The following is a 24,107-nucleotide window of genomic DNA, read 5'->3' on the forward strand; positions in this document are numbered from 1 at the left end:
GACAATCCCTTTGATCCTAGAAAGATCCTGTAAGAGAGAAGTGCTGGGACAAGCACTTAAAGAAAGCTGTGAGCTCCAGGTGGTCATTATCATGGTAAAACAGCCAGCAGAAGCAAAAAAAATACTGGTTTGTGCGGAGGTGAGATGCATGGGCCCTCCGAGTCTGTAGTTGATGCCCTTTGTATTTTTAGACTCTGTTACATAAGCTGTTCTTTTTTGTTTTCATTAAATGAAGTGGACTGTCCGTTCCCCGTTAATATGTGGGGATAAATGGACGGGTTGCGTAACATTTGTACCCAGCGAGGCCAGACACCTGGTTCCTGGCCAACATTCCTGACCGCTACACTGTGAGTATAGAGGCAGGGAAGTGGCATCTATTGTTAACTACTGTATGTCCCCATTATGCTCTAAAACCATATGGTTCTCAAACCTTTTCATTTCCAAGACCCCCAGTTTGACATACACGGACCCCCATAACTCTTGAGTGTACAAATGGAACCATGTTTGTACACTCTCAAGCCCCCTCCCTCCCTGTTTGACCTAAATGGAACACAACAATCACTTTAACCATATACATTGGCTATTTGAACTTAGCCGATCTACAAGCTCACAATGTGTCGTTGTGTCGTGATGCAACGCTTTATGAACTTGTAGATCTGCTCTAACACACATCTTGTATTGGGGGGTCTCTGGCACAATGTCCTTTCAGATGGGGGGGGGACGGGGGGGACCGTGTGCAAATACATATACATTCCATGTCCCAAATGGCTGCTTTGTAAAAGGTCTTTTGCAGGGTCTTTAGTCTCTTTGGCAAGACTGTATATTAACACATTCCATGCCAGAGTTTAATATCATAATGTACTCACCAGTGCCAGCGTTTTATTGTTGTTTTTTTGGTTTTTTCATGTCGCCACAGACCTCGCTAAATAAGTTAAAAGTGCGCGTTCATTTGGTTCTAAACACACAGCGGATCTGTGAGAAACGGCCAGCGAAACCAGTTTCCAAATCCGAGCCGCCATCTTGAAGATACAGCGGATCAACGCTAAACAGTGATCAACGAGGAGAAAAACAACAACCGAGAAAATCGAGTTTTAAACAGGATCCCAGACAGGAAGCGGATACGATCGAAAAAACCGGAACCCGAATAATTCTGTTTCCGACCGGAAACCGGAAACGGAAATGGATCAAAAAAAATCGGAAAGTGCACCTGGGGAAATTTCAATGGGAATCGGCGGTTCGCGTAGATCTACGCGATTGGCACGCTGCGGCTTTAAATAGGTTCGCGTAGATCTACGCGATTGGCATTCAATGTGTTAAGGTTGGGTCTATAATGCAAATTTATAACAGTATTTATAATGCATTACAATGCACTTATAAGGCTTCATAACACATTATAAATGTTTATAATTATGCATAACAACTTACTTGTGGAACAGCACATTATAACTACCAGGTAACACTTTACTTAAAGGTCGTGTCTATAATGCATTATAATCACACTTGTAATGCATTGCAATGCACTTGTAAGGCTTCATAACACTCGTTAAATAAATGTTTATAATTATGCATGACAACTTATAACAAAGACATGTGGATGTGCTGTTCTGCTGAGCTTCTAATGCGTTATGACCAGCACTTATAATACTTCATAAACCTTGTTATAAGTTGTTATGCATAATTATAAACATTTATGACGAGTTTTGTAATGCCTTATACGTGCATTATAATACATTATAAATGCTTATAAAGCATTATAGACCCGACCTTAATATACAGTCTTACCGTCTGTTTAATCTGTCTGAAATAGATACCAAAAACAAGTACACCATCCCTAGGCAGATTTACATTTTTTATTAAAAGTGAATTAGCATTGAGATGAGTAGAGTTTGCCATGATGGGGTCGCCACAGGACACTTGATATTAGACAGCAGTTTGGGGGGGGGGGGGGGGGGGGTTCTGAAATACCAGGAACTTCCAGGAAGTGGATTGGACGCACATCCTGTTTTTCTCCACAGGGATGAGGGTGTAGTCAGGTCAGGTGTGTGTGTGTGTGTGTGTGTGTGTGTAGGTGTGTATGCACTTGTGTGCGAACACAGTTTTTGAGTAGATTGTGTGTGCCTGTATGCTAGTGTATTTGTACAGTGTACGCACATGGGAGTGTGTCTGTGTGTGTGTGTGCATGCGTGTGCGCGCACGCGCGCGTGTGTGTGTGTGTGTGTGTGTGTGTGCGTGTGTGCGTGCATGCAGCTGGTTGGTTGGGCTTCCAGTGTAATGAAATGATGCATGTGGTTAGATGATGATGTGTGTGTGTGTGTGTGTGTGTGTGTGTGTGTGTGTGTGTGTGTGTGGTGCCATTGGTGTAATCAGCCACACTGCTCTTGTTCTGTGGAACATAAATTAGGAAGTGAAAGTGGAAGAGCTGTGCAATACAATCTGGTATCTCCATATCTCAACTTTTTCTGTTTTGTATTTGTAAGTCAACAGTTTTGGACGTGAAAGGTTTCTACCGACAGCAACGTAGTCATTAAACACTGCAAGTGGCTGCAGTGTTTTTCCTCTCGGCTTCCTTCTCAAACAAATAATTGCACTTTGATGGTCTGTCTGTCTAGCTTCAGGGTCTTGAGCTTTGCTGTGTCAGCTCTGCTGTCACACCGCAGTCGATCTACGTAGGTGCAGTGGTGAAAAAAGTACTCAAATGTTTTACTTAAGTAAAAGTATCAATACTGCAATGTAGAAAAACTCTGTTAGAAGAAAAAGTTTGGAATTCAAAATTTACTTGAGTAAAAGTACAAGAGTATTCGTATCAAAATGTACTTTTTTACCAAAAGTACCAAAAGTAGAAAGTACTCATTATGCAGAATTTTCCATTTCACAAAAAGTTTTCAAATGTATAAAATGCATAACAATCTTTAGGAAATAGCAGATCTACAAGCTCACAATGCGTCACGAGCTTGTAGATCGGCTATCCAAAATGTATGTAGGGCTGAAGTGGTTTTGTAATAATAATCAAAATCTACAAAGTAACTAATAACTAAAGTTTTCAAATAATTGTAGTGGAGTAAAAGTACAATAATTTGCCTCTGAGATGTAGTGGAGTAGAAGTAAAAGTACTGAAAATTGGAAATACTCCAGTAAAGTAAAAATACCTCAAAATTGTACTTAAGTACAGTACTTGAGTACATGTACTGTACTTAGTTACTTTCCACCACTGTGGATAACCCGGCAGCCGGTGTGCTCCGATGACGCAGCGCCTGATGACGTCACCGGCCGTGTTGAGCGACACAGATACAAAGCCACAAATATGCTGTGTATTTTTGTATCTTTGTATCTTTATTGTTTCTGCCCATGTGAACGCAGCATTAGAGCTGTGGGGGTCCTTGAAATAAAAAAAAGTTTGAGAACCACTTTCCTATCGAATCACAAGACGTCCCTGCGTGCCTCCCCTCTCGGCTGTGCTAGCTGTCTGTCTTAATAAAGAAACAATACACAATGCCCGGCTTCCAAAACAAAAACATCCTGTCGAATATACTTGACTGGCACCAAAAGATTAATATGTGAGTTATGTTATTCCCCCAAATCAATCGTCTCATCTGTGACCTTTGACCCTTTTTGTAAACATGAGACTGAAATATGCACCGACACATTTCTGTTTAGTTATCTTTGTGTGTTTGTGTTGTCTTTAACACAAACACTTTATGAAGGGCAGCACTGTCAAAATAATTGAACCTCAGACTGTACAAAATGTGGCGCGCTGATGGCCTATAGTGGTTAAGGCGCATACCACATATAGGCTCAAATGCGACAGCAAGTTGCTGGTTCGGTTCCCTCGCCCGACGGCCTTTGCTACGTGTCACTCCCTTTCTCTCTCTCTCCCTGTTTCCTGTCACTCTTCACTGTTACTATACAATAAAGGCAGAAAAGCCCCAACAATCATAACAAATCTAAGACTAACCAAAATGTTACATTTTTAAACTAAGAAACGTCACTTTCAATTTCCATTTAATTGAAATTGAAAAGGGATGTTTCTTAGTTTAAAAAAAGGTGTTCTGTTTTGTGTGTGAAAAGGCTATAGCACTATATTCCGATAATAATCATTGTTTGTTCAGTAAAAGGGGTCTCCCCCGTCTCTCCAGCTGTTTAGTAAAAAGAAAATGCATTTCTTTACAGGAGAGAGTACACACCAGTTTTATAGTGTTTCACTTTCGACGTTGTCTGCTCATGTCTTTGTGTCGTCACTTCCAATTTCACTTGTTTAATCTTTATCCTGACTGAGTTCTCCATCCTGATCCTTTAAGGTTGATGATGTCCCTCTCATGTCAATTAATACAGACGTGTTTGTTTGTGTTTAGCTGGAGCTCATCAGACACATACTGGAGTCAGTGTGGCAGAAGTACAACCTGGGTCCTCGTGTGCTGTGTTTGTGAGTAGAGCCTACATACTGCACATACATACTGTACACACATGTTTTAGTGTGAACATTAATGTGTCATCATAATGTGCCCATCCAGCGCTCAGCAGGGCACTCCTGCAGAGTGGGCTGTGTTTCATCTGATGTGTCGTATCCTGGAAGCCACCAAGGGACTCTGTCTGCCTCTCCCTCCAGGTAGGACGGGCGCGCACACACACACACACACACACACACACACACACACACACACACACACACACACACACATATATACACAATAGACTCTGGTGGCATATACATTTTCCTGTTCCGGGTCAGTTTCTCATAGCATTAATTTGATTGGCTCAGCAGCAGATTTGAACCGGAGAACACATATGAAGGTGTGTGGTGTGCTGCTGTCCTTAACCCTCCATATCCATGTGTGCAGGCTACCACACCCTGCTGGTGGCGCTGGGACTGCGGTGCCTCCCTCACCACACCTTCCTCCAGTACGTCGACCACGGCCTGCTGCAACTCACAGACACCTTCGTGTCACGGGTCATGACAGGTACTCACACTCACACTTGAATCCATTTTTCTCCTCAGTGGGTTGACCAAATCCATCTGAACTTGCACACGGGGCATTAACCATTGGCACGTGGAAGAGAGTGACAAACAAAGCATTGCATGACGAAAGTGATGATATGTCATGGAGGACCTTTTCTTACCGCTTGAAAAATGAAAGGTTGCAGACGCCTTCATAGTATTTTGGGGAAGATAAAGTTTTCAAAATACTGTCATGGCTCTTGTGAGTGTCATTCAGAAGGAAGGTTGCTTAACTTCCAGATAATCTGTGTGTTGTAATCACGTTCTGCTGTATTGACATTTACAGTGGTTGCTTGTAAATGGCCTACGTGACGTCGTGACATACTGTAAGGCTGTAGATTGAACCTTGTTCTGGTTAATATGACTCCAGAGATGTTCCAGAGAATGTTTGAGGTTTTTAAGGTTGTGCAACGATTGTGCAACTTCAATGCAACAAGCTTGTGGATCTGCTATTTTTATGCTCATGTGTGACGCTGTAGTATGATCAAGTAGGGCGTTAATTTACACATTTAGATGAGAGATAAAATAGATAAGAGGTTTCTGCAGAATGTTACAAAGTGCTTCCTCTCTCTCTCAGTTCCTCCTTTCTTCCCCCCGCCCCTCTTTCTTTCTCCTGATCTACTTAAATGAGTCGAGTAGACAAAACTCTGATCCTCCAGTTCATTAGCAATACCACAGAGACATCTGAGGTATATATATACTGTATATTGTAGATCGATAGTAATTTCTTCACAGAACATAGTTTTTCGTCCAAACGTCAAAATGACCGTGAACAACAGCTCCAACATCACGATCCTTTTGTTGAACTCCACCATGACTGAGACTTCTGTCCTGTTATGGAACATTTCTGCTGGGTTGGTCATCACCATGGCGTGTGTCCTGGGCGTTCCCGCTAACATCCTGGTCATAGTGAGACTCCGGCGGAGCTCCAGCGTGACGGAGCGCCTGTTCGTCAGCCTGGCCGCGTCGGACCTCCTCTCCCTGCTCTGTCTCCCGCTGGCCGTGGCCTTCATCCACCTCGGGGAGCAGTATTTAACGGCGTGGCTCTTGAAGTTTTACTTTTTCTTCTTCAACTTTTGCGTTTTCTCCGGGTTCAACATCGTGGTGCTGATGAGCGTGCAGCGATATTTCCAGGTACGTGTCTGAAGATCCCACCGGGCTGTTATGTCACTGGAATGACTGGAAGCTGGTACTGAATATGTCTATTGGATATCCATTTAATTAGTATTAAAAACACTTTATTGGTTAAAGGGCAAGACCACTTTGGTAGAGGTTTGGGTTGTGTAGTTACCTTGCCATGATGTAACTCCAAAGGTGGACTAGAAATCAAAAATAATTGTTCCATTGTTTAGAAATTGATAATTCAAAATATGCTCCTCATTGACTTACATTGTGCGATAAAACAGCTCTCAAAGTCACTCTTTTAGCACGTAAACGAACACAAACAAAGCTGATTCAGACAATATAGAACATCACCAAACCCAGTACTGTTTTTTTTTTTGAATAAAAATTTTAACTTCCTGTTGATTTTACTTTTTGAAGATCCGGATCCGGATCTGCGGATCCAGTCCGGGTTTTCTTCTTAATAAAAATATCAAAATCAACAGGAAGTTGACATTTTTATTCAAAAAAAAAACAGTACTGGGTTTGGTGATGTTCTATATTGTCTGAATCAGCTTTGTTTGTGTTCGTCTTGTCCACCTTTAGAGTTACATCATGGCAAGGTAACTACACAACCCAAACCTCTACCAAAGTGGTCTTGCCCTTTAACAACATACAATTGTGTGGAATTGTACTCAATTACCATTTTGTGGATCTGGCTTTCCCAGTTGTGAGGTTGTGAGTGCAGAGAGAACAGTTTGGTAGAGTATTAATTGCTGAGACTAAGTGCAACTTAAGTTGGTCACATTCCAACAGGAAAACTATCGAAGCGATTTTCTTCATCATTGCATGCTTCTGTGGACACACTCACATACTGTATAGAACTGTATGCACATAGAATCAGAATCAGTTTTATTTGTCAAGTTTACAGGTGTAAAGCAATTATGATTTTTCACCCCCTCCAGAGAGAGGATAGAGGTCAGAGCAAAGGGATAGAACACAGGTTAAATAAAACAAATAGTGCAATATATACGTTATATACAAATAGCGTATGTGAAAGTGTGTACATACATGATATTTAGAACATTAACATCAAACAGGGGTGTACATGTTCTTTCAGAAACGTTAACATACATTCATAGTGCAGCTCACATTAAGAATATTCAGGTTCAGAAGTATATAATGACTAAAATGCAAACCATTCATTCATCGGCCATGCAGGTTCTGCACCACCAAAGCTGGGCCCGGTTAGGCAAGAGAGGAGAGCAGCTGCTGCTAGTTGGAACATGGATGCTGGCAGCCATCTTGCCTCTACCCATCGTGTTCTTACTAAAAACCGACAAGTTGGAAGGCCAGGTTCTGGAGAATCTTTTTTGCGTGAGCGAATTGGGAATGGACGACCATAATGTTACACTGATCCTGGAGACGTTCTACATCTTGGTAACAATGTTTGGCTACCTGTTCCAGTTGACCTTCTACGTTCGTCTCATCAGCAAAGTCAGCGGCGCGGCGGTTTTCAGCACGTCTCGCATGATAAAACTCATCATTCAGATCCTCGTGGCTTCCCTGGCCTGTGCCGTTCCTTGGGTCACGGTTCGTGTGATTTTCGTGGTTGGTCTTCTCATGGATTCTGGGAGTGTGCGTGACTTCAGCAGGAACCTGGGGTTTGTGGGGTGTTTTTATTTCCTCAACAGCTGCCTCAATCCCTTCCTGTATTTCTTCGCCTCCCGGCACCAAGGTCAAAGAGACACCGAGAGACCAATGGCCTCTGTCTCCCACGACCCGATGACATGATGATGACAACCTATTAGGGGTGTGCCGATACACTAATTTCACGAAACGATACGATACGATATTGGGCTCACAACTTAGATACGATTTCGATACGATACGATACGCACTTTTTTATTATGAAAATATATGGGGGAGAAAAAAAGCAAATGCAAACAAATAATTCTGTTTTTGCATTATTCAGACATGCAAACTTGTAGCTTTTCAGCTAATCCAAATAGGGCAATAGTGTGACACCTGACCCGAAAAAAAACAAGATGTTGTCACCCTTTTCACCTCGGGGCTGTTTGCATGCCTGATTATTATTATTGTAAAAAAAAACAACGTATCGCGATATATCGCGGACGATATATCGGCACACCCCTACAACCTATGTATATTATATGTACTAATCGTATGGGATTGTTTTCTCTACCTGATGCTTTCGTCTAACCCACATCAAGTGCCGCTTCAGAAGACTCTTGGGCACCTAATACCAGTCGTTCCCAAACCTTTTTCATTCCAAGGACCCTCAGTCTGGTATGCATTAAGGCCATGGACCTTTTCTATGCATCAGTTATGACTAAGTTATGCCTCATTGCACATACATACATTTATTTATTTTTATATATATATATATATATATATATATATATATATATATATATATATACAGTATATATATATATATATATATATATATATATATATATATATATATATACTTTATTTTTATTTTTATATATATATACTTTTCTGTCTATTATGTTATGCTGATGTAGATACTAGATAGGTCAATCAATAACTAGATATTTATATTTATATAAAGTCACAAAAAAGCCAAAGTTAGTTTCCATTGTGGTCCATTAAAACACGTAGCCAACAGAAATACTGCTTCTTATTTTCATTTTTTAAATCATAGTTTTTCTTTTATTATCATTGTCATTGTATATTATTGTAGTACAGTACTTTGAGGACCTCACACAAAAATTGCATTTGGCTTCTCGTCCCAGTGTGATTAGTGACAAATAAACCTTCATGATTCTTGAAACCTGAACATGTGCAGCAGCCATGTCAAGTCATTTATTACGCACTTTTAAAAACGACAGCAGTTGACCCAAAGTGCTTTCTAAAAGACAAACAGCAACATAGATCTGTAACACTGATGCCGTTGTATGATAAGTTATGCTTAACTCTTTAACTGCCAGAGTATATACAACTAAATAAGGCCCAGACTGCCAGCGATTTCACGTCATCTCATGGTTCTGTGTGAAAAAAATAAATAAAGTTTATTTAACAAAAAAAAACTCGTCCAAACTGGTCGTTGGCAGTGTGGGCACTGGCAGAATTGGACGAGTTAACTCGTCCATGGCAGTCAATGAGTTTAATAATGAGATGTTGTGTTGCATGTCTGTGAGGAGGTGGGTTAATAATTGTGAATTGTGAATAAAAGTAGCCAATAGTCAATTATTATTAGTAGAATGAGTTCAGCTCCTCCTGGTCTGTCCATAAATTCATTATTTACAAGCGGGGAAAAGTGTGTTTACAGTTTACTATGCCACCACAGCTCCTTTATTTTGATCCATTCTCTTCGTCACAAATGTATGTTTTATAATTTCTTAAATTAGACTTTGATTATGTTCTAGCCTGCCATCTAATGCCTTAGAATCTTTTTTGCCCGAGGCCAAATTTACTCTCCAACCCCTGATAGGCTATAGACCGTAGTCCATTCACAAAAGCAATAATAGAGCATGTAACATAAACAGTTAAAAAAACAACAACAAGGAGCTCAAACTGTGTTTAGATTAGATCAGCAGCATTTGGCTGTGCATGGTGCTGAGTCATTGTGACAGATAGGCCATGTGGCAACTGGGACTACCCACACTTCTGTTACTGTGATGTGACAACGGGTCATTAGTTTGTCATCGTTTGTTGTTCTGAAGTTTAATGCAGTGGTTCTCAAACCACTGCATTAAGATTTGTGTTGCAAGATTTGTGTTGTCAATTGTGTTGCTTTTTCTCAAAAAAAAAAAAAAGCAGATCTACATGCTAACAACGCGTTGCACAGCGGCGCGTTGTGAGCTAGTAGATCTGCTATTTGCGACCCACATCTTCATCATATAGGGGCTTTTTTTCTACCTGGTGATGATGCTTTGATCTAACCCAGTGGTTCTAAGGACCCCCAAATACAGTAGAAATGTATTTGGCTACGGACCCCCATTTGAAAATACTTTATGCAAGGGACCGCCATGCAAGTTTTGTGTTAAAATGTTTCAAAAAATATTACAAATATTTCAAGATTTTTCAAAATTCATTTTTTTTAAATAGCATAATTATCTACAAGCTCACAATGCAATGCCTTGTGAGTGTTCTTTCAGATACTTTCATGTTTTGCCAGTGTCCTGTTCCAGTGAGATATCTCTTATTTGTACTGTGTGGCTTTAAGGCTTTTTCATCCACGGCACCCCAAATTATAAAGTTACTTTTCACTCTGGCACATTCTATTCATGGCATATTTTACTACATTGAGTTAAAGGCATAGTATGTAACTTTGCCCTGTGTTTACATGACACTAAATAAAACATGTTTTACCAATAATTTAGCTCTATACCAGCAATCTTCAGCCACTGGAGTAGTAGTGTGGTGGTGTTTACCTGCAGAAACACATTGCCCTTGCCCACTGTATTTTGGTGTTTTTCACTGTTTGTTTTGGAGGATGAGGATGTTTTTTAGCCTGAAAAGTAACTGTTTTGGACACACAAGGTTTGCTGCATTGCTTTGTAGAGGTTGGTATAGTTCCCAATACCTGCCAGTGTGATTGAGATTTCAGTTCCATGTTTGTTTTTTCTCAGTTCACTGTCAGTCGGAAAAGTCTTGTCAAATGATTTGTGGATTTGTCAGAGAAGGTGTCTTTCCAAGTTCCCTTTCTTTGCCATCGTTGCTGATGTAACAAATGCATTTCCCACTCAACATGACGGAAACAATAAGCCGCTAGGGTGCAACAGCAGTGGCAACACAAATGATTGAAATGGGTGGGCCATGTGCATTTTCAGAGCAAGTTTATTTTAAAGATCAATCGATTGTGTTCCGACTTGAATCAGAAAAAAATAATAATCATGGCTTTCTTAGTTCTTGTTTAACATTAATTATTTTATATTAACTGTTGTTTTGCTGATTATTTGGGGGCCCGACCCACATGTTGGGAATCATTGGACTAGATGTTGTGGAGGTCGAACAAGTAGTTTTGAGTATTTCACTTCTGAGATCTGATTTCTGAGAAATGTACCAAAGCGACTAATTTTTTTTTGTTTAGAGAGCCCTGTCTGCCCGAATTTTGACATTATAATGCCATCATCACAGATGAACTTGCAGTTTTCTGCACAATTGTGAACATGTGCAGCAGCATTTGGCTGAGTCATTGTGAAAGACAGGCCATGTGGCAACTGGGACTACGACTACCCACCATGATGCTGTTGTTGTTGTGTGATTTTTGGAGGAAGTGTGTACTGTATGTATGGCAGTGATTTTGTTTGTTAAGAGACCTGATCATTAGCTCTACTTTGCCTTTCTCTTTAAATATTTGTCTTAATTTCTGTCTAGATTAAGTCACAAATTACACATTACAAATATACACACTTAAGACAACATGCAAAAAAGAATATACACACAATTTACTACAAACCTGCAAACAAATCAATATTAGCAGCAGTTGTAATAGTAACAACAGTGTAGAATCAGAATCAACTTTATTGTCACACAGGTTTACAGGTGTAAAACAGTGGGCAAAATTTGTTTTTGTGCAAGCTCCATCGTTTTGTTATTTCCATAAAAGAGAAAGGAAAGAAGAAGATGGGGGGCAAAGGGAAGACAGAGAGAGATCAACAAAAAAACAAAAATGTATCTACATATTTACACATAGTATATCTATCTGGTGTGGTAAGTACCTGAGGTGAGACATAAGGTGCGGTAAGTACCTGAGGTGAGAGACATAAGGTGCGGTAAGTACCTGAGGTGAGAGACATAAGGTGCGTGAGCAAAGCAGTGCCGTTCTAATGTCCAAAATACTCACAAAATACTACTTTGTCTTTATTATAGACAAGTTCTTCTCAAATGTTTATATTTCAAGGGATATGGGAGAACCTTAACTCATTCACTGCCAGGAATTAATTAATTAATTCATCCGTCTACTGTACCCTTGCCAGCAAAAACGGCGATTTTACTGTACCTTTGAAAAATCATGGAATATTCTCTGTGAACACGATGCTCGCAGACGGGGGTCCAGTAGCGTGCGTCCCGTGGGAAAAAATTGGCCCGCCGCGATCCTCCATTCCAGAGCCATGGCCGTTTGAATGTGGCTTGTTTTTTGAAAAACACTTAGAAAACAACAGAAATCTGAGAAAAGCCCCCCCCGTCGTCCGTGGCAGAATTGGATTTTGGACGTAAATTACGTTAATGATGTCCATGGCAGTGAATGAGTTAAGGGTCACTGGTAGGCGGGTTTCTGAGCTGTCCACAACCCTGCTCTGAGACACAAAAATGGTGCCATCTTAAAATGAGCATTAGTGAGGACCTGTTATAAATTACGAAGATAGGTTGAAAATAGGTCAAGTGCTCCTGTACTGTCTGTTCTAAACATAAACAAATGACTGAAATGGCACAAATAAGGTCTCTACCTCAATGTTCACACTGTTGCGCATTATGTCACAATAAACCCCCCGCAATGAGACGGCTTTCCTCACATCGTTGGATTGTTCGTCTCCGTTCTCTCGCTTCTCGCCCATCCTCCCTTCCGACGCCCGGAAGCAAAGAAGTAGAAGAAGGGATGCAGGGAGCTGTTGAAGAAATACAGGTACTCCACAACCTCCAGCTCGTGGAGAACCTCCAGCGTGGGCTGGGATCCCGCCCACGTGGCGATCACGGTCAGCACGTGCACCAGGACCCCGGGGATGCCGCACACCAGGGCGGTGACGATGATCAGGACGATGAGCTTGAACATGCGCGGGGGGTTGAACAGCACGGCGCGCTTTACTCCTCTGATGAGCTGTATGTAGAAGACCAACAGCACCAGGTAGCCAAACGCTCTGACTGAGGTGTAGACCACCTGCAGATAGGGATGGGACGATGAAGGTTATTTTACTGCAGCTATAGGGTTTTTACAAGGTTCTGGCCTCACTGCACTGGCATTTAGAATAGATTTGGTAAAATGGTATTGTTTTAAAGGGCTATTTCACTTTCAAAAAAACTTTTTGTCATTTTATCGTCTACTCAGGCCTTTGTGAGCCCCCCAGACAGTTTTTAAGTTGCTCGACATGCCCCCTTCCTATACAAACCCATTGTAACTTCAAACTCCATTTTAACCATGATAGATTAATCAAAAACACACGTCCTTGGTTCTGGTGACTCATACCGCCCCCCTACTTTTTTTTATTTATTTTTAATGTTTTTTTTAGGAATGCTATAAATGCTATAAAAAATAAAATAAAATAAATGAAAAAATGTATCGGAAAACCACAGCCCAAAACCACAGTGTTTTCAATGAATCTAACATGGTTAAAATGTAGTTTGAAGTTATAATGGGTTTGTATAGGAGGGGGGCGTGTCTGATAAAATGAATATCAAATATCTAAATACTGAATCAAGCAACTTAAAAACTGTCTGGGGGGCTCACAGAGGCCTGAGTACATGATAAAATGACCAAAAGTTTTTTTGAAAGTGAAATATCCCTTTAAGTCACTGAACGGCCTTGCACCAGCCTTTACATTTCTCACCTTTTGATCACTTACACTCCTCCCTGCAATCTTAGATCTGTAGACCAGCTATTACTCAAAATGTAGTCATATTTTTTATTATCACGATAGCTTTAATCACAACTATTTTGGCCACAAAAATTGTGACATGAAATTTCATATCATCACATCCCTACCTGCAGAAACAGAGAGGTGTCAAAGTGACTGGAGCAGGCATGCGCTCCCAGACCCTCCTCTAATCCCATTAGAAAAGCCACGGGCAGAGCTGCGACGAAGCCCACAAACCAGGGTCCCAGCAGCAGCATCTGCTCTCCTCTCTGTCCCAGGACGGACCACTTCTGAGGATGCAGAACCTGTTGAATGAGTACATTAAACGGATGGATACAGGACAGAGGAACAATATTTGACCAGGAGTATCCACTATATTTTGACTTTGTACTAGTGTTGAGTACTCTGTCCACCTCTGCATTGAGGCCATTACTGTACCTGAACGATAAGGGCGTCTGAACAAACTTAAAGGACCACACCGGTGGTCTGTCATGTTTAGCCCATCGCAATGTGACGCATTGTGAGCTTGCAGATCATCTATGGTGAAAACTAGTATGGCGAAAACCAGTGGTGGAAAGTAACTAATTACATTTACTTAAGTACTGTACTTAAGTAAAATTGAGGTATTTGTACTTTACTTGAGTATTTCCCATTTCCAATACTTTTACTTCTACTCCACTACATCTCAGAGGCAAATATTGTACTTTTACTCCACTACAATTATTTGAAATCTTAAGTTACTAATTACTTTTCAGATATACATTATTATATTATAAAACATACATTTACCACTTTAGCCTTATGTTATACATAGGCTATTTGAAAATAGCAGATCTACAAGCTCACAACGCGTCGCATCGCGACGCGTTGTGAGCTTGTAGATCGGCTATTTTCAAATATTTTAGTACTTTTACTTTTGGTACTTTAAGTACATTTTGATGCCAATACTTTTGCACTTTCACTCAAGTACATTTTGAATTCCGGACTTTTACTTGTAACGAGTACTTCTACATTGCAGTATTGGTACTTTTACTTAAGTAAAACATTTGAGTACTTTTTCCACCACTGGCGAAAACTAGAATATTAGCTGAAATGAAAATGAGGCTTTACAAAACGATAACTGACTGAAAAACTGTATTGTGGGTTTACAAAACTAACGTTCTCTAAAATTCCTAGAGAAAATGTCCTTCAAAAAAGGCCCATCTACACGCTCACAATGCGACGCATTGTGTGTCGGTCGGAATTCAAACCAAATGGAATAAACACAACATTCAAAACTCCAACAAATAAACAAATCCACACAAACCTTGAAGTACCTCTGTATGCTCATCAGCACCACGATGCTGAAGCCGGACGCCAGGAAGTAGAAGGAGAAATAGGCCTGGAGCTGGCACAGTTCGTCCGTCGGCGCCAGCGCGCGGTTCCTCACGGCCACGGCCGGCGGCAGGCCGAGCAGGAACAGGAGGTCGGCCAGCGCCAGGCTGAAGAACAGACGGCGGGTCAGGTTGGAGCGGCGCAGGCGCAGGCGGCAGCTCAGTCTCGCCAGGACCATGAGGTTCCCCGGGATGCCCAGGACGCAAGACGCGGCGAGGGCCGAATAGACCAGCACGTCCTGCAGGGCGGCCGCGGGGTCGGACTCGTGCTCGGCGGGAGGCGATGGCGTTGTTCCTCCGTCAGGAGGAGGTCGGAGGGTGGAGGCGTTGCCTGGTATCATCTCCATTAGGATTAACAATAGTTATCCTTCGTTCTGTTGAGCTCAGCATTCACACCTGACTGTAAGGCAAGGCAAGTTTATTTATTTATCCTTTCTCCCTAATTTAGTCGTTGCACCATTTAATCCCTCCCCACCAGTGGGGTGCACAGACATTTTGAGGGGCAGGTGCTCAAGTAGAAAAAAAAGGGCACCTTGCGCGGCGCGCGGAACCGCCAGCTGCCCTAGTAGTGTGAGATTTATAGAAGAAAATTGCAATGCACATTTTGGGGAATTGTTAATATATTAGAAGCTTTTAATCCAGAATTGATCGATGTCACCATGGGCTACATACTGTAAACTAAAAAAAAAAAAGGGCAGGTGCTCTAGCACCACCTAGAGTCTATCTGTGCACGTCCCTGCTCCCCACACACATTTATGTGTGTTGTCACTGCTGTTGTATCTGTTGTATACTCGCTCACCTGCCAGTGAGGAGCCCCCACCGGGAGGACGTAGAGCCTTCGTCCTACTCCTCCCGCCCAACACTCCCTGCTGACAGGCTCCGCCCCCAGCCGGCAGGAGTACCTACAGTGACGAATATCACCCTCCCCCGCCCGGCTTCCCTCCCCCCAAACATTGTGTTCATATAGACCCTCGACCAAGTCGGACGCATCGCGGTGGATTCTCGAACATTTCAGCAACAAGGCAATTCAATGTGCTTTTACATGAAATATGAAGCAAAAGAAACGCACTACAACAGGACATTTGAATTCAGTATTAACCCATTAAGACCTGAGGCCGCTTCTAAACATTTTCTAAATCCTAACAGTTTTTCGGAAAAAAATGTAAAAAAATAATTTTCACGGGTTTTCAAAAATAGCAGATCTACAAGCTCATAGCGCGGCACTCGGTGCCGCGCTATGAGCTTGTATATCTGCTATTTTTGAATAGCCTAAAGAAATCTAAAAGTGACACAGATGCGTTCCAGGTATTAATGGGTTAAAGGACATTTGAATGCAATAAAAACCAAAGAAGTAAAGATGAACAGAATTGTGGCAGACCTGCAGTTTTTGGGGTAGTTGGTTCCAGATGTAATGGTGCATAAAATCTGAACTGCTGTCTGTATCGACATCGGTGGCTGGGAGGGAGCGACTATCTGTCTTACCGTCTCGACAGAGAAAAGATATGGACCAACGATGGTGCTTTCCTCATCATGACCACTATCTACAGCAATGTTGTCATTGCGTCATGTCCGTGGTCCGTGTTGCACACACACACACACACGGCAATGTGATGGAAAAATACAACTAAATTGTCCTTTTAATTATGCAGAACAAACTAGCACCTGCATCATACAGTTACACTAAACAATTTGTCTTTCAAAGTAAAATCTCTGTAATATATATTTTGAAATGAAAAATCCTGAGATAAATAAAATATCCCAAACAGTTATATCCTTTGTCCGTATACTAAAATGCTACCTTGTTTCTGGTGAACTGCATTAAAATGAATTGGATTCTCTCCGGTCATACATAATATTACTCCATAATGTACAGTATTACTGTAAGAAAAGAAAATCTTCTAAAAACAAACAAACAGAAAAACATCTTAATGGATCAGCGCACTGGCATGTTTAGTGCATTGACTATAGCTCTGTTCAGACTGGCAGCCCACATCTGATTTGTGTCCTGTTCAGATTACAGATTACAAGTCACGTGTAGTTTTTATGCAGTCTGAAGGGAACAGCAAAAAAAAACAAAAAAAACATGTGAAACTGATTCTTTCAAATCAGATTTTAATTACATTACTTAGCCCTGTTCAGACTGCATAAAACCAACCCGACAGACTGGATTTGGGCTGCCAGTCTGAGCAGGACTCATGGTATACTGCATGTGTTATTACTACTCTTTCTTTCTTTCTTAATTAATTTCTCTGCATCGGGCAGGATGACTGTATATGTTGCATCACGTTTGTAAACTGGTTGTTTTTATCTGGATGTTATTCTTCCTGTGATTGTGTCTTACTGTACTTTTTTGTTGTTGCTTTTATACCCCTTTTCCCCCCACAACTTATTTTTGTCATTATGCGAATGAATTCCCATTATCTTTCCGTAGACTTTTTTAAGTCAAGTCCTGTATCTGTAACTTAAAGTGCTGTGCTGTCTCTGGCGCCTGAATTTCCCCATGCGGGATCAGTGAAGGTATCTATCATCTATCTATCTATATTAGACCTATTATCACCGTGCATGCAAGTGGGCTGACCCACAGTGGTTGTGAATTATAATCCCACCCGCTTCAGGTCAGAGGACGTCCTGAACATGAACGGCAGCATGCAGAACAAAGTGAAAAACAAACCAGAGAGGACACAAAAAAAAGATGCTGAATAACTCTGCAGCTCAATGCGTTAAACACTTGGATGGAGGTGTTCGGGGTGTGTGTGTGTGTGTGTGTGTGTGTGTGTGTGTGTGTGTGTGTGTGTGTGTGTGTGTGTGTGTGTGTGTGTGTGTGTGTGTGTGTGTGTGTGTGTGTGTGTGTGTGTGTGTGTGGGGTGGGTTTTGAGGGAGGCTTTGAACAGGGCAAGGGTGGGGGCGGCTTTAATGTGTGCTGCGAGTGAGTTCCAAAGGGAGGGGGGCTGCAACTGAGAAGGCCCTGTCACCCCAAGGGTTTGGCGGTGAAGGAGGTAGGGTTGTTGCTTGGTTGTTGAGGGCGGTAGGTGGTGATCAGTATTTTGTGTTTGACTGGGAGCCCCAGTGAAGGTCGTGGAGGACTGTGGTGATGTGGTCTCTGGATCAGGTCCTGGTGAGCTGGCGGGCAGCATAGTTTGGCGCACACTGTAGTTTCTTCAGAACTTTGGGTGTGTCACCGTATAGGTAATCTGAGTTCCCAGAAGTTTTCGCCAGCTCGGCGAGGAACTTCTGGGCCAGAGCCCTGGTATTTGTGGGCGGGATGTAACTTACGCTCAGAATCTGAGCGGACACGCCTCTTACCGGTCTGAGAGCTGTGCAACTCGTCTAAAAAGTCCGACAAGAGGCAAACAGCAGTACACAACAATGGCGGCCGCAATTTCTCAAGGGGAAATTGCTTCCCGTCGATCCTATTTAGATGCAACACCCAGTGCATGTGGATCCCGCCCCCTTTTCTTCATTGGCTGTTGATTTGAATCACAACGCAGTGGCCGCGCCCCTGCTGTCCAAGCTCCGACGCAATGCCTCCCAGACTACCGTATAGGAGGCTATAACAGTAGTGGAGTCTGGATGTGATGAAGGCGTGGATGAGTGTCCCTGCAGCAGTGTGGGCTAGTGTGGGACGAAGGCGGGTTGCGGAGGTGGAAAAAGGCTGTTTTGGTGATCTGGTTGACGTGGGACTGGAACGAGAGGGTATCGATGTAGTTATTTAGTCACAAGCTCTTGATACTTTTCATGGGTTTAATATTCATAAAAAACAGACGCACTTAACCAATTTCACTTGCACTTTCAAAATGTTTAAAAATGAGCAAAAACTGCCAAACTACAAGCTCACTTGAGAGCTTGTAGAGCATTCTTGTATGATGAAGTAGGGGCATAACTTTACAAAACGACATACAAGGTTTCTGCCTGACAGCAACGATATACTATGTTGTGTTTTTTTAGACCAGTGCAGTTGGGTGTAATTTCTTTGCAACATAATGGGTATAATATGACATTTTTTTTTGTGTCATTTGAAAGAGAGTGGATTGAACACTCATAAGGTTTGGGGACAGCAGGGAGTCTTTTAATGCACTGAGCGTCTGGGAGTCTTTCTGTAATGTTGCATCATAAAATAGAGGCAGTGGAATAATAATGGACCTGTCCAACACCTGCAGGGTGCAGGCACCCAGGACTAGATCTGACACTTGCAAAACGTCACTGTCGAGTGGAAACCTTGTATGTCCAAAACTTCCTTTTCAGCAGTGGTCGTAAAAAGTACTCAAATGTTTTACTTAACCCATTAAGGCCTGAGTCCGATTCTTAAAATGTTTTCTAAATCCTTTTTTTTTTTTTTACGATTTATTCAAAAATAGCAGATCTACAAGCTCATAGCGCGGCACTCGGTGCCGCGCTATGAGCTTGTATATCTGCTATTTTTGAATAGCCAAAGAAACCTAAAGTGACACAGATGCGTTCCAGGTCTAAATGGGTTAAGTAACAGTATCAATACTGTAGAAATACTCTGTTACAAGTAAAAGTCCGGAATTCAAAATGTACTTGAGTAAAAGTGTAAAAGTATTGGCATCAAAATGTACTTGAAGTACCAAAAGTAAAAGCACTCATCATGCAGAATGCCCCATTTCAAGTTTTCAAATGTATAAACATCTTTTGAAAATAGCAGATCTACAAGCTCACAATGTGTGGCGATGCGACGCATTGTGAGCTTGTAGATCTACTATTTTCAAATGGCTGAAATGTATACAGGGCTGAAGTGTTTAAATGTATTTTTTGTTATAATAATCAAAATCTACAAAGTAACTACTGTAGTAACTAAAGTTTTCAAATAATTCTAGTGGAGTAAAAAGTACAATATTTGCCTGAGATGCAGTGGAGTAGAAGTAAAAATACTGAACATTGGAAATAATCAAAAATTACTAACTCTTAATTATTAACAATCAAAATTGTTCTTAAAGGTAGGGTAAGTGATATTTTTTGGTTAAAACAAAAAGCATTTTGTTAAAAGGTTAAAGCACTATATTGTGATAGTAATCATTGCTATAGAGTGTTTGTTCAGTAACAGGAGTCTCCCCGTCTCTCCAGCTCTTTATTAAACAGAAAATATTTTTTTTGGTAGGTGACAATATTTCAGCCAATCAGAAGAGAGTACCCATTTATGAGCTTAATTTTTTTATAGTGTTCCAGTTCCCATTTTGTCAGCTCATTTCTTAGTGTCATCACTTCCTATTTCACTTCTTTAATCTGTATCCTGACTGAGTTCTCTATCCTGATTGGATAAAATTGGAAATGAAACTGAAACTGAAACGAAAATGCATTTTCTGTTTAATAAAGAGCTGGAGAGACAAGGAGACTCCTGTTACTGAACAATCACTCTATAGCAATGAGTACTATCAGAATATAGAGCTATTTAACACTTATTTTAACCAAAGAAAATCACTTGCCCTACCTTTAAGGGCAGTACTTGAGTACATGTACTTATGTTCTTTATTCCTCCATTTTCTGAAAAGCAGTGGTGGAAAGTAACTGTGTTCCAATGAATGCAATGTAGTTATTATTTGGTCACAAGCTCTTGTTAATGCTTTGAATTGGTTCAATATTTATAAAACCCACAGACACACTTAACCCATTAACACCTGAGGCCATTCTTAAAAAAATTCTAAATCCTAACAGTTTTAAAAAAAAAATATATATATATATTTTTTCACGATTTTTCAAAAATAGCAGATCTACAAGCTCGTAGCGCGGCACTCGGTGCCGCGCTATGAGCTTGTATATCTGCTATTTTTGAATAGCCAAAGAAATCTAAAGTGACACAGATGCGTTCCAGGTCTTATTAGGTTAAAGCGGCACTACAAGTATGTAACTTTTTTTTAAGAATAAAATGTAATTTAGTCCAATCTGTATGGTAGAGTATGTTAATACAATATAATTCATACAATTGGGGTGGTTATATTTTGTCTCCCTGCTCCTGTATTGAGACATTTAGATCGTGTCAAAGGTCATGTCTCACCTATACACAGGATCTGACACAAATTCTGACCTGATGGTCAAGATCCAATTTATCTCCCCTGAGCAAGCAGGCAGGCCTCTATTAGCTCAATGGTAAAAAAAAATGTCAACACTTGCACAGGAAACCGGGTTCAAAGCCAGGGTAGAAGAGGAAAGTCACATAGTGCAGCTTTAACCATTTTCACGTTTTACTTTGAAAACGTAATAAAACGATTGCCGAACTACAACCTCAAAAACACGCCGCATAGCTTGTAGATCGGCTATTTTTTGCAGCTTTTGTGTGACACTGTAGTGTGATGAAGTAAAAACAGAAAGTTGAAATATGGAGATACAAGGTTTTTGCCCGAAAGCAACGGAAAAGGGGAAAAAGAAAGTACTGTCCCACTGAATGAAGCTGCCATGATCTTTTATCGCTGCGACGTTTCAAGCAGCACACTGCTCCTCTCCAGGCAAATGAATAAGTAGCACAATAAAGTAGGAGACAATAAAGTTGAATGATACAGTAATAATAAAGTAGTGGCTGCCTATTAGGAGACAGTAAATTTAATATTTGCCCATTGAGCAGCCTGTATGGTGTGAGCCATGCCGGTCATTGGTTTATTTATTTGTTAGGATCCCATTAGCTGTGCCCTAAATCACTGGTTCTCAAACCTTTTAATTTCAAGGACCCCCAATTTTGCATGTGCATTAGGGTCCATTTGTACGCTCTCTTATTTCATGAATAAATTCATATAATAAATCCTCATCTTTTCATCCGTTTCTGTTTTCTGCGTCTTCCTCTGTCACTCCAGCCACATGCGTGTCCTCTCTCACCGCAGCCGTAAACCATCTTGGCCTCTTTGGCCTTCCTCTTCTCCTCTTGCCTGGTAGCTCCATCTTCAGCATCCTTCTCCCGATGTACCCCTCCTTCATCCCTCTGCACATGTCCAAACCATCTCAACCTCGCCTCTCTTGTCTTATGCCCCAAACCTTCTAACCTGGGCTGATCCTCTAATGTAGTCATTTCTGATCTTGTCCTGGTCACTTATAGTGTGCGTTCGGAAATACAGCGCTGAGCGCACTGGCCAATACAAACTAATAGGCGAGTGCGCTGCGGTGCGCAATTTCCGAACGCACCTCTATTGAGAATCATAGCATATCCTCAATTCTGCCTCCTCCAGCTCCGCCTCCTTTGTCTTTTCGTCAGTGCGACCTTTTCCAAGCCATACAGCATGGCTGGTCTCACTACCGTCTTACACATCTTCCCTCTCACTCTTGCTGCTACCCTTCTGTCACAAATCACTTTGACTTTTTCCTCCATCCATTCCACCTTGCCTGCACTGTCTTCTTCAACTCTCTTCCACACTCCTCAATTATTTTTTTTACAAAACGTTATGGTATTTTTGAGATATTCAATATATAATGTCTTTATAATTATAGATTTTTGCATTCAGGTTCGTAAAAAACAAGTATTATATTGACTGCTCCTTGGTAGTTCAGAAGAAGGTACTCTCTCTGTCCTTCTCTCTCTCTTTCTCTCTGTTTTCTTTGTCTCGCCCTATTGCTCTCCCACTGTTTCACTGTCTGTCACTTGTTGGTGGTCAACTTTATCTCTCTATCTATGTCTTAGGCCATTGGTTGGGGGGTCCGGGTACCCCCAGGGATCCTTAGGGGGTACCAGGGCGTCCCCGGAAAAAAATTGTGTTAATATAGTGTCACAATAATCTTAACCACTTTAACCATATTTTATACTTTGGCTATTCAAAAATAGCAGATATACAAGCTTTTGAATATTATTATTATTTTTACATAAATATTCTCTTCTAGGGGTTCCTGCCACAAAACATTTTCAGATGGGGGGAGGTCCGCGCCCAAATAATTTGGGGGTCCTTGGCACGAAAAAGTTTTAGAACTCCTGTCTTAGGCTGTCTGTATCTCTCCCCACATTACATGGTGACAGCGTCAGAGAGAGAGAACATAATATAAGATTTATAGAGAATATACGTCTCAAACCGACAGTATGTGACAGCTGGAGCCAGCTGGACAGTATTGTGTTGGCAGCTACATTAGAAGGATAGTGAAAACATTACCATGTTATGGACCCCCACAATTATATGTATTTGGCCACAAACATAAAACATAGCAGATCTACAAGCTCACAGCGCTTAATATATCGACACGTTGAGAGTTTAGGCTACTAAGCGAGGACATGTGCAAAAGAATGCATGTATTCCAAACAGAGGAGAATTCGGAATAAAGTGTTTGTATGGTAAATTCCGATTGGTACATACCGATTCAAACGGTATATACCACCCCTCCAAACCTGAATGAAAATTCATTCAGATCAGACCGGAATGGAATATTCTATTCCAATTGAGGTGTTTACATGAGCATTTTTATTCTGAATTAATTCATTCATTCATTCATTCCGAATATAAGTGGAATATACCTGTCCATGTAACCGCAGCCACTGTTGCACACTGTTCTTTTTTGTTTGCATGATCTATATTATATATTATATCGTTTAATATTATATCATATTATTTTACATTGCGGTGTATGCAATTACTACTATACAGCTTTTGAGAGGTTCTGTGAAACCAAAAATGTTTAACTCTTTTGAAAGGGATCACATCCTGAGTCTAGACTTGGCACAGAGATCAACAAGCCGAAAATAGCTGCTTTCTCCTTCCATTAGACATTAGTCTCATTATAGCTGAGGAAACTTCCTTCTGCCTTTTAACCCATTAAGACCTGGAACTGTGTCATTTTTAGATTTGAGCTAAAAAGCATTATTTTACACTTTAGGCTATTCAAAAATAGCAGATATACAAGCTCATAGCGCGGCACCGAGTGCCGCGCTACGAGCTTGTAGATCTGCTATTTTTGAAAAATCGTGAAAATGTGTGCAAATCTTTGAATATATATATTTTTAAAGCGAACATTTTGAACTCAAATCTTTGCTTCTGGGGGGTCCCTGGAACAAAATATTTTGATGGGGGTCCGCGGCCAAATACATATCATTTTGGGGGTCCTTGACATGAAAAAGATTGAGCACCACTGATATAGAAACATACGTTTTTCAGA

The 24,107-nt window shown here is 41.1% G+C and overlaps 2 protein-coding genes across 3 annotated transcripts in view; one reads left to right on the forward strand and one right to left on the reverse strand.

Moving 5' to 3' along the window:
- The window catches only part of gsap (gamma-secretase activating protein), a 92,259-nt gene that overhangs the window by 54,404 nt on the left and 13,748 nt on the right, over window positions 1-24,107 (forward strand). Inside the window, exons 26-29 of one of the 2 annotated variants that reach the window (XM_080420736.1) lie at window positions 4,350-4,420; window positions 4,509-4,603; window positions 4,836-4,955; window positions 7,316-7,627. In XM_080420736.1, the coding sequence (XP_080276862.1) occupies window positions 4,350-4,420; window positions 4,509-4,603; window positions 4,836-4,955; window positions 7,316-7,500 (471 nt within the window). In that variant the 3' untranslated portion in view covers window positions 7,501-7,627. Of the gene's footprint in view, window positions 1-4,349; window positions 4,421-4,508; window positions 4,604-4,835; window positions 4,956-7,315; window positions 7,628-24,107 lie in introns of those variants that run through there. The other variant, XM_080420735.1, reaches the window with a different exon arrangement.
- On the reverse strand, window positions 12,347-16,509 carry LOC308079312 (somatostatin receptor type 5-like). The gene is made up of 4 exons (XM_080420739.1): window positions 16,411-16,509; window positions 14,966-15,432; window positions 13,788-13,964; window positions 12,347-12,965 (listed from the first exon to the last, which is right to left on the reverse strand). Exons 2-4 carry the CDS (start codon window positions 15,377-15,379, stop codon window positions 12,600-12,602), a joined length of 957 nt encoding a protein of 318 aa, XP_080276865.1. The 5' UTR covers window positions 15,380-15,432; window positions 16,411-16,509; the 3' UTR covers window positions 12,347-12,599.

The sequence above is a fragment of the Gymnoscopelus braueri genome, assembly GCF_963280865.1.
Source record: "Gymnoscopelus braueri genome assembly, chromosome: 23".
Taxonomy (NCBI): Eukaryota; Metazoa; Chordata; class Actinopteri; order Myctophiformes; family Myctophidae; genus Gymnoscopelus; species Gymnoscopelus braueri.

What these genes read in the sequence shown, in the direction of transcription:
- LOC308079312 (XM_080420739.1), bottom strand. Translation starts at nt 15,379, where the DNA reads ATGGAGATGATACCAGGCAACGCCTCCACCCTCCGACCTCCTCCTGAC. An exon ending in GCATACAGAGGTACTTCAAG is followed by an intron (nt 13,965 to 14,965) that starts GTTTGTGTGGAT and finishes CTCATTCAACAG; the next exon opens with GTTCTGCATCCTCAGAAGTG. An exon ending in ACACCTCTCTGTTTCTGCAG is followed by an intron (nt 12,966 to 13,787) that starts GTAGGGATGTGA and finishes CCCTATCTGCAG; the next exon opens with GTGGTCTACACCTCAGTCAG.